The sequence below is a fragment of the Astyanax mexicanus genome, chromosome 2, assembly GCF_023375975.1.
Source record: "Astyanax mexicanus isolate ESR-SI-001 chromosome 2, AstMex3_surface, whole genome shotgun sequence".
In the NCBI taxonomy this organism is placed as follows: domain Eukaryota; kingdom Metazoa; phylum Chordata; class Actinopteri; order Characiformes; family Acestrorhamphidae; genus Astyanax; species Astyanax mexicanus.
In genome coordinates, this window is record NC_064409.1 from 5,900,001 (window position 1) to 5,917,296 (window position 17,296).

At 35.6% G+C, this 17,296-nt stretch overlaps 3 protein-coding genes across 4 annotated transcripts in view; 1 reads left to right on the top strand and 2 right to left on the bottom strand.

Annotated features, from left to right (window-relative positions):
- The window catches only part of mpped1 (metallophosphoesterase domain containing 1), a 71,041-nt gene extending 69,933 nt beyond the window's left edge, over positions 1-1,108 (bottom strand). The window contains exon 1 of the mRNA XM_022671819.2: positions 818-1,108. The gene's annotated coding sequence lies outside the window, so the exon portion shown is untranslated. The remainder of the gene's footprint in view (positions 1-817) is intronic.
- The window catches only part of sult4a1 (sulfotransferase family 4A, member 1), a 282,375-nt gene that overhangs the window by 145,073 nt on the left and 120,006 nt on the right, over positions 1-17,296 (top strand). The window lies entirely within an intron of this gene.
- The window catches only part of scube1 (signal peptide, CUB domain, EGF-like 1), a 123,730-nt gene continuing 114,403 nt past the window's right edge, over positions 7,970-17,296 (bottom strand). For both annotated transcript variants that reach the window (XM_022671821.2, XM_022671820.2), the window contains 6 exons: positions 16,077-16,244; positions 15,791-15,952; positions 13,773-13,970; positions 13,512-13,664; positions 12,596-12,675; positions 7,970-11,219 (listed from right to left, as the gene is read on the bottom strand). In XM_022671821.2, the coding sequence (XP_022527542.1) occupies positions 11,067-11,219; positions 12,596-12,675; positions 13,512-13,664; positions 13,773-13,970; positions 15,791-15,952; positions 16,077-16,244 (914 nt within the window). In that variant the 3' untranslated portion in view covers positions 7,970-11,066. The remainder of the gene's footprint in view (positions 11,220-12,595; positions 12,676-13,511; positions 13,665-13,772; positions 13,971-15,790; positions 15,953-16,076; positions 16,245-17,296) is intronic.

Below are 17,296 nucleotides of genomic sequence, written 5' to 3' on the forward strand. Positions count from 1 at the left end.
ACATGAAACATTTTTTTATGTAATGCTTAAATAGAAATCCTCAAGATATTGGTGTGTAATTCCATTAAATTCCATTATAATATTTCAAATGCCATTATGAAATAAAGACATAAAAAACTAGCAACTGTAATGAAACAAAAGCTTTGGAGTAGATTAGCTGTTTGTATTGTATTCAGGGAAAATATCATTTAAAAAATGTAAAGTTTAAGAAATTAGGCCAATTTTATGATTTCTACTCATTATATTTTGACCGTAGCAGATTTACTTTACTTTTTTATTATTTATTTATTTTTACTACAATTACAATTAGGACTTTCAGTAACATTTCTTATCAAACATGAAACTTTTTTTTTTGTGTTATGCCTAAATAGAAATACTTAAAATATAGGCTTATAATATGACAACATTTGACAACCTAAGAACATTTTGTATTATTCCATAATAAATTCAAATGCTTTTATAAAATGTTTACTCCTCATATAGATAACTATTTCTGATACAATTTGTAGAAAATATATTTATATTTTTAAATAAAATGTTATGGTTATGACAGGTTATGAAATAGCTGTTATATTAGTTATGTTACATCATGTAATCATTTTAAGCTTAAACTAAAAACATAATAAAAAAAATAATCAATAAATTATTTAATTGAACTAAATCTGACTAAATGTTTAATTCTGGGTCAATTTTCAGAACCGGGTCTGGGCTCTAAGATCCAGAGGTCGCCTGGTTCCGGTTGTGTCCCAAACACGTGTATCAGCAGCATCCAGCGGGGTGTGTGTGGAGTGTGTGTCCGGGGTGGAGAGTCACATACCTGGGTAAGAGGAGCCGGTAAGTCCGCTGGGTCTTCAAAGGCGGCTGATCAGAGAGACAAGAGACGCAAAAAACGAAGATTCCAAACGGCGAGGCGCGCGCTGGACTGTTTGAAGTTAAACTGAAAGGCGCGTGGAGCCCTGGTGCGTGTGTGCGCGCGCCTGCGTGTGTGTGTGTGTGTGTGTCTCGCGCTCAGACACTCCCCCCTTTCGCTCCAGTCTGCTCTCTGGATCTTTCCTCCACCTCCCCCTGATCCGCTTATCCAGCGCACTGATGGAGAGGAGGAGAGGAGGACGGTCAGCGCGGGCAGTCTCTCCCCCTAAATCTCCTCCCAGCCGTAGAGAGAGAGAGAGAGAGAGAGAGAGAGAGAGAGAGAGAGAGAGAAATCTACAAGCCCTGTGACAGACCACCTGCCCACAGCATCACAGACAGACAGACCCCCCTACCCATCCTGTTTGTTATTTCTCGCTTCCAAGATGGATACAATGCAGATTTCTTTTGTTTTTGTTCTGTTGCTTTTTTTGCCCATACTTACATTATTAAAAAAAACTTTAAAATGAGACAGAGATTCTTACCAGACCTGTGCAATCAAGAAATCACACATGAAGCAGATTAAAGATCTTAAAAAAAGCAACACATTATGCCCCGATCTAAAAACAAAAATTGGAAATGAAAAAGCTTACAAAGTCATTTCACCAAGTCACAAAGCTTTGGGACTTAGTAAGAGCTATTATTCACAAATTCAGATAACATGGAACAGTGGTGAACCTTCCCAGGAGTGACCGACCTACTGATATTACTCCAAAAGGGCATGAACAACTCATCCAGAAGGTCACAAAAGAACCCATGCAGAACTGCAGGTCTCACTTTCCTCAGTTAGGATCAGTGTCAATGATTCACAAATTTAGATAACATGGAGCACTGGTGAACCCTCCCAGGAGTGACTGGTCTACTGAAATTACTCCAAAAGGGCATGGACAACTCATCCAGGAGGTCCCAAAAAAGAACAACATATAAAGAACTGCAGGGCTCACTTGCCTCAGTTTAGTGTTAATGATTCAATATCCTGAAGGAGAATATCTTGCCCTTTGTTCATGACCTCAAGCTCAGGTGTACTTGGGTTCTGCAGCAGGACAATGACCCAAAGCACACAAACAAGTCCACCTCCTAATGGCTTAAAAAAACAAAATTAAGGTTTTGAAGTGGTCTAGTAAAATCTAATTGAGATGCTGCGGCATGATCTTAAGCAACCCTCCGATGTGTCTGAATTAAAATAATTCTCTAAAAAAGAGTGGAACAAAATTCCTTCACAGAGATGTAAAAGACTCATTGCCAGTTTTCGGTAACGCTTGAGTGCAGTTGTTGTTGCCAGGTTGATTTGAATAGATTTTTTTTTTACCTTAATAAATTAAATTATCATTTAAGAACTGCTCTTTATATGTACTCAGCTAATCTTTGTCTGATATTAAAGTGAAATTATTCATTTGAAAAATGTAAGTATGATAAAAACAAAATAAATCTGTAAGGGGAGCAAATAAAGCACTGTATAATTATTTCTTTATTTATTCATAGAGAGAGTTAATTCAGATAAGTGTTATTTATTAAACATGCTTGCAGTGTCCTTGGGCAAGTGTCCTGTTACCACTGATGGAAGACTAAAAAAGCATGACCAACACAAAAAAAATTTGTACAACAGATTAAGAGCTTATTTTTCTGATTTTACCATGATCTACATGGTGGAACAGATTGACAGGAGTGTCTAATAGAGTGAAGAGTAAAGGACAGTGAGTGTTTAAAAACTCCAGCAGCACTGCTGCTGCTGTATCTGATCCACTCACTGTACCATCAGCACAGCACACACCAACTGCAGTATAACTGTTTTATTGTGGTCTGGTCATATATGACCAGTGGAGCTGAAACGGAGGGTGTAGAAACAAGGAGGTGGTCATAATGTTGTTCTTAATCAATGTACATACTAGTTATATGCAGTCATATGGTATAAATGTGCATTTTATACTGTATATGTATATTTACATACAGTTATTGGTTTATTCTTTATTTTAATTGCAAGGTCACCAGTTTCCTACATGTACCACCACACTTTGGTGCAGTAAGTTGCACAAAAACACCAAAATAGGCAAATTAACTCAATAAATAAATAAACCTGGAATTAAGGATTATCACTACACTACTTATTATGTTTTTAAATGTAGTACATAGCCATAATCCACCAAAATTGACTTTGGAAAATTAAAGTCCTGGCTTGGTTTGTATAGAGAGGTGAGGTAATGGGTTTGTTGGGGTGCACTGCGCTCTAGTGGCAGCACCCAGTATTTGGGTATTTTGCTAGAATATTGTCTGCTGTTCAGTTTGGAGACACACAGTAATTATAAATAGTTAAAAATACATATATTTAGTCAATTATTTATTGGTGGAATAGTATTGAAATAACATATATTTAAAAATAGCAATGCCTGCTTTAATTAAACAAAAGTTCCTCTACACAGGAACCATGCAAATTATTGTAAATCTAAAAAGTATGTTTACAAAAAAAAAAAAAGAATGAAAACAAGTTTAAAAAAGTATTTTTATATACGTGTCTTAGAATTATTTATAGTAGTAATATGTAATAACTGAATATTATCTGTGAGATTTTAATAAGAATCCTGTAGTATTTTTGCTACATATTTAAGTACAATATATAAGGTATTAAGTAAATGCTGGTTGCTAATGCATAAAGCAACACAAATATATGGGAAGTAATGATGCTAGCAAAAGGGTTACCAGTAGTGAGGCAAGAAGAATTGATACATTATGATACAACACCTGGTTTTAGAGCACAATAATTTATTGTGGTGACGGACAGTTCTGCTGGAAACAGGAGAGTTGAGGTGCACATTGAATTCTGCAGTGATTTGATCAGCCGTGGTTTTATGTTTTTTGGATACAATCAGGGTTAGTACCTGACCATCCCTTTCAGACAGCTTCCTCTTATAGCATCCACAGTTAATCCTGTTGGATGTGGTTGGTCCTTCTTGGTGGTATGCTGACATTACCCTGGATACCTTGGCTCTTGATGCATCACAAAGACTTGCTGTCTTGGCCACAGATGCTCCAGCAAGACGTGCAGCAACAATTTGTCCTCTTTTGTCCTCTGGTTTGTCACCCATAATGTTGTGTGCATTGCAATATTTTGAGTAAAACTGTGATCTTACCCTGCTAATTGAACCTTCACACAACCTTCTGCTCTTACTGGTGCAATAATGTGCAATTAATGAAGATTGGCCACCAGGCTGCTCCAATTTAGCCATGAAACCTCCCACACTAAAACGATGACAGGTGTTTCAGTTTCATTGTCCAACTTTAATCTTAAACCTAACTTTAACCCTAAACTTAATCTTTTTGTTTTTTGTTCCACTATAAATTTGAATTTATGTTGAAAAATATTACAGAGATAGTAATACAAAAACGCTCACACACACAGACAGATACACACAAGCAGCAGTAAGCACACAGTGGTGGAACACAGTCTGGGGTTTGTATGATTTATTATTAAAATGAGATCTTAACAAGTTTATTTTTTCTTCTCTTTGACACACATTTGCCTTAATCCAGAGAATCCAGCATTCACTCTTCTGAATCATTCTCATCACCACGGTATCAGTACACGAACCACAGCATCAATACATCCAGACCTCTGATGAGAGAGAGCTCCTGCAGGAATTTAACACCACGACACGATGAACAGCTCACTACCTCTCTCTCTCTCTCTCTCTCTCTCTCTTTCTCTCTCTCCGCTGCAGCTTCACTCTTTCTGACAAGGTAAATATTAACTTAATCATCTAACAAAAAGCAAAACATTTTTACATCATTTACATATTGGTAATTATAAAGCTTACAAAGCCTCACCAGCAGCAATCTGAGCCATTCTCTCCATCTGAAGGCCAGTCGGGGTAGGTGTGTGTTAGTGGGAGCATCATGTGTTAAGCCCTATCTGAACGAAATTAGTTTCTCAGGGGGTCCTGTGGTAATTTTTTCTTTTATGGGGGGGTCCTCTGTGATTTTATTCTTGTTCGGAACGTCCATGTACGTGTTTTTCTCAGACGTCCTCTGATAAAAATTATAGGCTGAATTATCTATTGTTTTTCTCTGAACTCCGTGGTCCTCCAGTAATTTTAGTCCTGTCCAGACGCACATCTCTGAGATTCATCAGCTCGCGTTTAATAAAATAGCCAGATATTTGTCCACTGCCATGCACCGTAATTACACTTTGATCGCGCGTTTCCACAGAGATCCACTTAAACACAACAGCGAGTGGAAATGGAGGAGCTACTGAACACCGCCATGTCATGTGACCGAGAAAGCCTAAAAAAACCTCACTGGTCCTCCTGTTTTTTCAATTGCAGTCCAGATGCAAAAGTTTTATCAGACTGGAGTACACTGGAAAAAATGATGTGTCAAATTTACTTTAAAAAAGTTTCGCAACTTTCTGCATTTGCTTTTTTTTCAGATAAATTAAAGTAACTTCAACTCGGTTTCAAGACTTAAATGTTGCATAGAGTAAATAAGTGAACTGAACTTCAGTCAATCCTTTCTTTTAGTAAACTTTACTTACATTCTGCATACAATATTACCTAATTACAATTACTTAATTTATACAACATTATTCAAATAATGTATGATACATAATATATTATAATTCCTGAATTTTTTTGTTAAAAAAACACATATTACACTGTCTCTTATGTAAATATTTAAATGTGTGTTTTAACTAAACATATTTAAATTTCAGGAATTATAATTTATTATGTATCATAAATTATTTGATTAATATTGAATAAATTAAGTAATTATTGTAATTAGGTAATATTGTATGCAAAATAAAGTAAAGTTTACTAAAAGAAAGGTTTGATTCAGCAAAAATAAATGAAGTAAAGTTTACTAAAAGAAAGGATTGACTGAAGTTCAGTTCACTTTTTTACTCTATGTAACATTTAAGTCTTGAAACCGAGTTGAAGTTACTTAAATTTATCTGAAATTAAATTTACAGAAAGTTGCGAAACCTTTTTTTTTATTTTACTCATCAGTAAATTTTACTGATAGTAAATTTTACTAAAACTTTTACCACCGAACTGTAATTTAAAAAAACAGGAGGAACAGTGAGGTTTTTTTAGGCTTTCTCGGTCACGTGACATCGCGTTCAGTAGCTCCTCCATTTCCACTCGCTGTTGTGTTTAAGTGGATCTCCGTGGAAACGGGCACCCAAAGTGTGATCAAATGCCAGTGGCACAAATAGCTATTTTATTAAATGCGAGGAGACAAAACTCAGAGATGTGCGTCCAGACAGCACTAAAATTCAGGAAGATAATTAACAATTAAATTATTATTTTTTATATATTATATAATTTAATTATCTTAAAAAAGCGAATGTAGAAAGTTGCAAAACTTTTTAAAAGTAAATTTTACTCATAATTTTTTTTTCAGTGTAGACGGTCAAATATTTTTCACAGACGTCCCCCTGAGAAACTAATCCTGTCCAGATAGGGCTTAGTAAAGAGAGTGTATATGATCAAGGGCATTTATTCAACTGTATTGTGTGTGTGTCCGTGTGTGATTAGTTCACACAGTAGTTCAGGGGTGTTACAGGAGGTGATAATAAAAGGCTGAAGATGAGATACACATCAGATACACGTCTCTCAGATCGTACATTCTTTTAACCTCTTTTCCAGTACATTGATAAAGTTTTAGTATTTCTGAAAAAAATGTGATTAAACAAAACAAAACAAACAAACAAATAAACTACAGTCAGAGGATTTTACACAGAGCATACCTTCTGCTGATGTAATAAAACAGATATAAAACTGTATAGATGGTCAGTGGCAAAGCCTGAGGCTATGGACCTACAGCTCTGGAAAAAAATAAGAGACCACTTAAAAAATTATGAGTTTCGTTGATTTTTCCAAATTGATAACCTCTGGAATATAATCAAGAGGAAGATGGATGATCACAAACCATCAAACCAAGCTGAACTGCTTGAATTTTTGCACCAGGAGTAAAGCAGCATAAAGTTATCCAAAAGCAGTGTGTAAGACTGGTGGAGGAGAACATGATGCCAAGATGCATGAAAACTGAGATTAAAAACCAGAGTTATTCCATTCATTTTCTGCAAATAAATGCTCTAAATGACAAGAAAGAAATGTTGTCTGTAGTTTATAGAATAGAACAACAATGTTCATTTTACTCAAACATAAACCTATAAATAGCAAAATCAGAGAAACTGATTCAAAAGCTGAAGTGGTCTCTATTTTCTTTCCAGAGCTGTATATGTATAAGTTTATAATAAGTTTTTATTGGTATAGCTGTTGCCAAACAGAAGCTGTACAGGGTAAATTCTTTTCTGTATCTGGCCAGTCTGTCTTATTTCACTCCAGGATCTTGTAAAGATTAAGAAATCCCACTAGTAAGTGCTTAAACGAAGCAGTTTTAAAGTGATAGCTCACCTCTCCTGACAGGCCCAAACAATACTACAGTTCACACTAAACACAGTGCTGCACAATAGCCAGTAGACATAGGGATGACCCGATCAGATTATTTTACACACTGAATTGATCAAGTCTGAGTCTCTTAACGCTGAGTACAGGTGCATTTAAAAAATGTGAATATCATTGAAAAGTTACTTTATTTTAGTAATTCAGTTCAAAGTGTAAAACTAGTATATTATATAGATCAGGGATGGGCAACTGGCGGCCCGGGGGCCGCACACGGCCCTCGTCATCACTCAGTGCGGCCCGCGAATTGATCAAAAATAATTTCATAATTTCATAATAAAAAAAAAAAAAAAAAAAAACGTAATTCTACTTTTGACCGCTAGAGGGCGCTGCCAAACAACCACGAAAATTGACATTGACATCCAGTCCATTGTGAGCCAGCAGGCCAAACCACAGCTCTCTCATTAGCTTCAATAAATGTTGGGCCTCTGTGGTCTAGTTTTCTGCTATTATTGAATGAGCTATTTGCAATCAGTTTTTAAATCTTTTTTGTTCTTTGTTATAAATGAGTTCAAATGCCTTTTGCACTTTTATAAGCAAATGTTTTGTCCTTGTTGCTTATGAAGGACTTGTTATAATGAACTTATTTTACACAGAGGAACTACTGTATTTGCAATCAGTTTTTTAAGCAAACTTTTTGTTCTTTGATATGAAGGACTTCCTTTTTGCACTTTTTTTTAAGCAAACGGTTTGTCTTTTGCCGTATTAAAATGCATTAATATGCAGAAAATAGTTGTTGATAAATGTTGGTGCTGTAAACATACAGATATAAATTCATATAAAATTTGTTCTTATTGAAAATCATTTGTAGCGTTTTTCATATTCAATTATTTGAAGTGCGAGGTCATGTGGCCCTCCAATGGTCATGCTGAAAAAAATGTGGCCCTCTCCATCATGGAAGTTGCCCATCCCTGATATAGATGTATTACACACAGAGTGATCTATTTTAATCGTTTATTTCTTTGTTTTTATTGATGATTATGGCAATTATTACAGCAATAATGTGCCATGTCCTACTGAAAAATGAAATCTGCATCTCCATAAAAGTTGTCAGCAGAACACTAAACCTCAAGCAGCTTGATTGTTAAAGTTACTCTGTGAAATAAAGTAACTTTTCAATGATAATTTTTTTTGAGATGCACGTGTATTAGCCAATAATACGGTCACACAGTTTAATACTGAAGTAAAATCACTTAATTTATTTTAGTAAAAAATTATATAATGAGATATTATGAGCTGATTTATTCAGTTTAGTTGTAACTTTTTTTAACTTACCATCTTATATTGCGTTTAACTTATTAATATTATTAATTTAATTGACCATTAAGGTCCCAATTTCTTTAAAACACTGCAGTCAAATCACTTGACTGGCATTATCAAATATACTCCTTTTATTTGAGCTAAACTGCTGATAAAGCAATGCACAAACACTGTCTCTGCTGCTCCATGCTATTTACACATGCGCTATGTGCAGCGTTTACTGCTCACAGCCACGCAACTCCGTTTACAATGTGAACATTTGTGCTGCACGTCCTATTTAAAAACACTGAGTTTCAAAATGCAAATTTTCATCTATGTAATGCCGCAGACCGGAGCCCCCAGTGGGCGTGGCTAAAGGGCGGAGCATGTGTCAATCCATTAATTTTCGACTGCAGCCAATCAGATACTACACTTTCATTGTCAATCACTTTTTATTAAGCCAATCATCAGACAGACCAAGCTGTCCATAATTTTTTACTGCAGATCTTTTTAACAGATCTGTCAAAAGAAGGCGGGAACTGCGGTGCTAACGCTTAAACGATTTAAACTTCTGAACAGCGGTGAAGCTGTATAAGTATTTTACAAAATACTACATTAACAGTTTAAACACATGTATGTGCTACTGTAGTTAGTCCTGCCTATATGCCGCTCTTAAACAGAAGTAACTGAATAAAAACATTAGAAAAGCCCTGACTTTAGATATTTTTTAATCAAAGATTAAAATTCTAGTTTTTCTGGAATGGCACTTACGAGTTTTTTTTTTTTTCCTTTATTGCAGTAATTGCATTAAATCGTGTATACTGCAATAAGGAAAAAAAAACACAAAAAGCCATTCCAGAAAAACTAGTATTTTAATCTTTTATTTAAAAATATCTAAATCTGGTAGCACCGCAGTTTACGCCTTCTTTTGACAGATCTGTTAAGGTGATTGGCTGCAGTAAAAAATGATGGACAGGTAAGTCTGTCTGATGATTGGAAAGTGTAGTATCAGATTGGCTGCAGTCAAAAATGATTGACACATGCTCCGCCCTTTAGCCACGCCCACTGGGGCTCCGGTCTGCAGCATTACCCTTCTCCAAATTTTCAGCGTTCTGTGTTAAAGCTTTACAAAAGTTTAAACTGCACAAATATACACACTGGAACACAGAATCTTCTCACTATATTTACTCTTTAGGTTCATATGCCTGTGTGAAAACAAACCAAACAGAGGGAGAAGCGCTCCAAGAAAACAAACATATCAACTGATTTGGACCATGGAAACTTTAACAACTACAGGTGTAAAAACGCCCTAAAATTGTGAAAAATAAAAACGTTACCTTAATGTCATTTTTATAATAATGATAAGAGATGATGAGCAAATGGTCATGCTACACTGATGTCATATAAAACAATACTCTGTACAAGGCTGTCAAAGTCAAAGCTTTAGCTGAAATATGTATCAGAAAAATAAATCAAGTGTTTTTTCACTGTGTGAACTGTTATTTTTACTTTTGGAAGCAGCTGTTCAGGAGAGGTGAGGCCGGCCCTTGTTTTTAATTTTCTAAAAGTTTTCCATTTCAGCCAGGAGAGAGGAGCGATCAAGACGTCCCTCGTTTCTACAGCCAAGTTACAACATTTCTATACAACACAAACAAACAAAACAAAAAAATCTTTCCTAAAGTTTACAATATAAAACTCAAGTGCAATTAAAAGTTTCCAAATATTAGTTACAAAACATAAATGTAACTCCATAGTAACCCTCTGTTACTGGCAGGTAGTCTTTTTCTTGTTATACACGTCTTTTAAATCTATTTTCTTCTCTTTTTCAGACACTGTGAAGTGATTCGGTTCTCTTGAAATGTTATGAAATGAAGGAAAAATCTTTAAGTGCACCAGTCATTCCAAAAAAAAAAAAGCGATCTTGTGCACGTCAGGGGCATGAGATACTTTTCCCTTTGTTTTCTTTTTTTTTTTTTTTTCTCAAAATAATAAAAAACAATATATATCCATGTGTGTATGTGGGTATACACCTGCACAGCACATAAGCTCGCACATGCTTACGAACACACATGCATATATACTGTATATATGCACACGTACATACATATACATACAAATATATAGATATTAAACATCCAGGGAGTGGGTCTCTGCACATAGTTGTAGCACATAAATATTTAAAAGCATTACAAAACGAAGAAAAACACAAAAAAAGGGGGAACAAAAAGCACAGAAAGAGAAAAAAAATGAGAAAAGAAGTGGAAAGAGAGTCCAGATGAGAGGTAGGAGAAAGGCCAGAGCTCATCTTTCTGTGGTAACAAGGCATTCTGGGATCTAGCGAGCAAGCCGAAACGTTTCAGAGGCGGAGAAACAGAGAGAAAAGCAGAGAAATACAGAAGAAAGGAGGATTTTAAGAGAAGAGAAGGGTAGAAGTGGGTTTGAGATAGAGACGGGCTTCAGGTTTTATTTGTACGGCCGTAGAAACCTGGTGACTTTGGAGCGTAGCAGCTTAATAAAGGAGCGTGGGAACATCTCTTTGGACTCTTGAACTGTGTACTTGAAATAGTTATGAGGGTGAGCCAGGACGTCAAACAGAGCCTTAATCAGCTTCTTGTCCTGAAAGGAAAAGCATTTTCGCACCTGTCAGAGCATTTCTATTCGTCCATTTATCATGCGCTGGCCCAGTGTTAAAACAACTGTCAGGTTCATATATTATACAAAAGTGTAAAACTATATGAAACAGTCAAGAAACAAGGTTTTTAGTACAGTACAATGGCTAAATATTTAAATATACCATACAGAGAAAAGTGATCATTTGTCATTTCTTCACAAATCAAATGAATTCAACGGCAAAGTCAATTAAATGTCAGACAAAAATTAAAAGTATCTCACTATTCAATATCCTGAAAAATGTATGTTAACTGCAAGACACCAGTGACTTTAAATGACCAAAGATCGCTGGTTCAAATTCCAGTCCCAATACAGCTTGCCATCAGCTGCCAGAGCCCAGAGAGAGCACAATTGGCCATGCTCTCTCTCTGGGTGGGTGGGTAGATGGTGTTGTGGCATCACCTGTGATGGGGGATTTACAGCTAAGTAGCAACTGTATGGATGGGTCAATTGGCCAGATAAATTGGGGAAAAATGGGGGGAAAAAAAAGATTAACAGCAGATGACCCATAGAAAATTTTCTATTGAGCCATCAGGCAAATTCTAGAAAAAAGCTGCATATGGCATCATTTTAAAAAGATAGCAAAAATGACATGAAATGTTGTGCACTTGAAAAATGATATTACTATCAAAGTTTTTGTTAAATTCATTATATAAAATGACGATATTAGCTCATAATACTGTTTTCCATAAGTACTTATTCTATTTTTTATTTTTCAAGGACTATTCATTACTGGATGAACGTTTATTTTTAGACATGACTTTTCAGGTTTTCCAGGACCCGTAAAAAGGTGAAAGCAAATGATCCTCCATTGAATGAAACCCTACACCCAACCCTAACCCTAACTCTAATCTTAACATTTTAGGCTTTCAAAGTTTCTGCTGTTTTCTCCCAACTTATGTGGCCAATTTTCACCAATTTAACTGCTATTCTGCTGTATATTCTCCTACACTAGTAACCCCACCAACACCAGGAGGGTGAGGACTAGCACATGCCTCCTCTGATACATGTGAAGTCAGACTCCGCCTCTTTTTGAACTTCTGCTGATGCAGCATTACCGAGTAGCATTACAGCGCTAACGCTCGGAGGAAAGCGCAGCGACTTGGTTCTGATACGTCAGCTCACAGATGCAGCCACGTGCTGATCAACATCACCCTAGGAGTTATGAGAGGAAAGAACGCCATCTACTGTACCCACCCAGAGTGAGCAAGGCCAATTGTGTTCTCTCAGATTCCGGCTGCTGATGCCATTCAGTATGATATAATCTGGGACTCAATTCAGAGCCATAACACTGACGTTTCGAGATCAAAATTCGAACTCACTTTTAAGATTTCCTGATGATTCTCTGATGCGTAGAGTCTTCCATCTCGAACGATGTCCTCTATGAGCTGCTGGTAATCCTCTGTAACATACAAATACGCATAAACTGCTATATACAGTACTTTCATACTCAGACAAAAAGATAACAATCTAAAAACTGATTTTCAAACAATCAATATGTGAATACTTGAACCTTTTTATATTTTGTCACATTACAACAACAAACATAAATATATTCCAATGGAATTTAATGTGAAAGGCCAACACAAAGTGTTATAGAGTTGTGTAATATTATGCATGATACAAAACATTTCTTACAAATGAAAAGTGAAAAGTGCAGTGTGCAAAAGTATTCAGCCCCCTGAGTCAACATTCTGAGGAACCGCCTTTAGGGTATGTCTCCACCAGCTTTGGCTCCATGCATCTTCCCATCAACTCTGATCAACTTCGCTGTCCCTGCCGAAGAGAAGCAGCCCCAGCGCATGATGCTGCCACCACCATGTTTCACAGTGGAGACGGTGTGTTCGAAGTGATGTGCAGTGATTATTCTCCGCCACACATAGCATTTTGAATTTTGGCCAAAAAGTTTGATTTTGGTCTCATCTGACCACAGCACCTCGTTCCACATGTTAGCTGTGTCCCCAACGTGTCTTCTGGCTACAAACTGTAAACGGAACTTTTTATGGTTTTCTTTTAACAATGGCTTTCTTCTTGTCACTCTTTCATAAAGACCACATTTGTATAGTGAACGACTAATAGTTTTACTGTGGACAAATTCCCCCACCTGAGCTGTGGACCTCTGCATTTCATCCAGAGTGACCATAGGCCTCTTGTGTAATGTGACAAAATAGGGAAAAGTTCAAGGGGTATGAATACTTTTGCAAGCCACTGTATATTGAAAATGAGGAGAAGTCTGACCATCATAGGTGACGTAGGGCACCTGAAAGCCCTTCCCACTGTTTCCCTCGTTGGATTTAAACTGGATCCAGAGCTTGCGGGAGCGGGAGGTGAAGGCGATTGGCCGCTCGTAAGTCTGGCACGTCTCATAGGTCGTTATTGAAGTGGGCTGGGCTGATAAAGATAGAAGGCGAAAGTGAGTGACACTGTAGAACAAATGCTAATAACTACAAAAACTATTAATATCACATTTAATGGACAAAATCTGTGTGATAAACCTACAGCTCTTCCTCATAACCAGAACATCCCCACACTCATCCTCAATGGGCAGGAAGATCTCAGGCACCACGATGAGGATGCGGCGTTTATTGGGGGGGGTGATGGTCCACACACAGTCCACATTAGATGGGTAGTCTCCGGGGTAGTTGGGCGACTCGATGTACCCCATAAAATCTCCCAGCTCTCCTCCACACATTTGATCTAAGGAGAGGAAAATGAGGTTTAATATAGAGGAAGGATAATGAAGAGAAAACAGTGTGAAATATATCAGCACTATATCAGCTGTACATCTGAGCTCAAGCCTAGACTAATTTCACTATTATTTAAACAGTCTTGTCAGTCTTGACACTTTCTCTACTTTTACTAAATAATCAACAGATTTAGTAGTCTATTCTCTGCCTGTTTCACCCTTTTACTATTTTTAACCCTTGTGTGGTGTTCTGGTCTGTGGGACCCGTTTTCATTTTTCATCAAATGATACTAAAAAAAAAATTTTTCTAACTCAAACTCATTGGCATTGGCTCATTTTTTGTGAAAAACATATATCAAAACACATTTTCGATAAACACACACTGTACACCCCCCCCCCCCCAACCATTTATATTACATACAGTATGTTTGGCCAAGGGCTAATAAACATTACTTCATTTGTAAATTTGAAACTAAACAAATTTTCTACTCAGAAATGTAAGATAAGAAAGGTAAAGGGCAAATATTAACCATGTAAGCTGTTTATATTGCTTGCAATTTAGGTGAAGCAAGCATGTGTAAAGCATTTTAATGTAAAATTGCTTAATTTTGCTGAATTAAATACAAGTAACAAAGTAAACGAGTAACAAAAATATGCACCACACAAGGGTTAATGAACATTAGAAAATAATTAGCCTTTTCTATCCATATTTTTCACTTTTTTTACTTATACTGAATTTTCAACAAAATCAGTAGTCTTTTCTCTACATGTTTTATATTTTTCACAATTCTATGTAATATTTAAAACATGTATATTCTTTTCTCTTAATAGTTTATATTTTCCCATTTTTCATCAAATATTTAACAAAATCAGTAGTTTGTCCTATAACTATTTTACACTTTCTCTACTTTTACTGAATATTACAAAAAAGTAGTTTTTTCTCTACATTTTATATTTTTTCCTATTTCTGTAGAATATTAATAAAAATCCTAATGATTTATGTTTTTACCTATTTTTATAAAATATATAACAAAATCTTTAGTCTATACGTATTTTACACTTTCTCTGTTTTTACTGAATATTCACCAAATTCAGTAGTCCTTTCTTGGTTTTACCTTTTTTAACTTTATTAAATATTCACCAAATTCAGTTGTTCATTCTCTGTGTGTTTTGCCATTTTACAATTTTACGGAATACAAAAGAATATTTTTCTACATCACTTTCTCTACTCAACAAATTCAGTAGCCCTGTCACTACACATACAGCTCTGGAAAAAAATGAAGAGGCCACTTCATTTTCTATATCAGTGTCTCTGATTTTGCTATTTTTAGGTATAAGTTTTATGGACATCATTTCTCCCAAATTCCAAATAATATTGCCATTTAGAGCATTTATTAGCAGAAAATGAGAAATGGCTGAAATAACAAAAAAAGATGCAGAGCTTTCAGACCTTAAATAATGCAAATAAAACAAGTTTATATTCATAAAGTTTTAAGAGTTCAGAAATCAATATTTGGTGGAATAACTCTGGTTTTTAATCAGTTTTTATGCTTCTTGGCATCATGTTCTCCTCCACCAGTCTTACACACTGCTTTTGGATAACTTTATGCTGCTTTACTCCTGGTGCAAAAATTCAAGCAGTTCAGCTTGTTTTGATGGCTTGTGATCATCCATCTTCCTCTTTTTAAAATTCAGTAGTATAATCTCTGCATGTTTTATCATTTTGCTATTTTTACTGAATATGCAATAAAATTATCAGGAGTTTCTCCTTTATAAACCCTCTGAGTTCTATGTTTATGTTTATGTTTAATCACACATGGTCTTCTCTTACTCTTGCAGTGAGAGACGTTTGTGGCTCCGTCAAAGTCGGTGGTGGTGTTTCCAGGACAGGTGATGCAGTAGTTCTGGCCGAACTCGGACTGGTATGTGCCGGGGGGGCAGCGGATGCAGCGGTGAGTGCTGGAGTTGTAGAAATGTCCTGATGCACAGTGCACTGCACAGCACAGAGATACACAGAGACGCACAGAGAGAGAAAGGAATGTAGATGATGTTCATAAATTCAATAATACTGTAAAACTGTAATATGTGCTTGGTATCATGAGGTTTATTCAGATTACCTTTTGCTTCACACTCTCTGAATGAGGTGCTTCCTGTGTGTTTGGTCATCAGTCCTCCACCGCAGGGGAAGCAGAGCACGCGCCCAACCTCCGGCTGAAAGGTGCCCAGCGGGCACAGCTGGCACGGCCGGAAACCATCAGCAGAGAAATGTCCAGCTGGGCATCGAACTGCAGCGGAAAATCAACATTTACTCATCAGATTTCTTACATTTTTAAAAACCTTTTTAAAAATTATGTTTAATAGCATTTACATATCATATTCAAACTACATAATTTGAACAGATAAACTCTTTTTACATTGAATTCCAATGAAAGTTTAGAATGTTTTTTGTCTTTACTGTAAAGTTGCTGCTTTGTAGATACTTGTTTTTCATTGGACAGTGGCGATATGCATGAAGCTTTGTCACATGACCAATTGTTAGTAATAAAAGAATTTTCAATTTTAGTATAAAGTAATATTTAAAGGTCATTTTATAAAGCAGACTCAGGTTTACTATATATATTTTTGGCTTTTTTTTCCTACCTTTGGTTGCAGCTCATTTTCATGTTTATTGCAAATAAATAAATATTCATTTTTATTACATTCTTATTTACATTCTGAGGATAAGAATATGTATTTAAGCGTATAAAGGATGTTTAGAATATAGTTCTTTTAAGTCATTTGTGTATAAATATATGTTGGCAACATGATTATTTAAATGTAATTATTCATATACCATCAGGTACAGGAAACTTTACATTTAAAATAATTACACTGATGACAAAATAAATGCTTCATGCATTTTGCATTAAAATATGTTAAAAATCTCTTTGGAATCAAGCTTAAAAATTTGCATATTTTATAACTCATCAACAGAGGTTAGGTCTATACTAGTTAATTTTATATTGAGAATTATTTTTTTTTTAATTTTGCTTATCAGGCTGCACATAACATATAGATGTCATTGTAAATTGTAGTTTAATTTCAACTTTTTTATTGTATCAGTCTTATGTTCTTTTTATCCTAATTTCAAGTTTTATTATTAGTAGTAGTAGTAGTTTTATTCTAATTTTGATTTTTATCTATTTCTATCTTTTATTTACTGTAATTTTAAAATTATTGTCATTATTATTTTCTTTGTCATGTCAATTCCTGTATTTGTAAATGATCGGCTACATTGAAAATGAGGGTTCCGAGTCAAAATAAAGGTTGATTAATAGACTGATTGATTAATTAATTG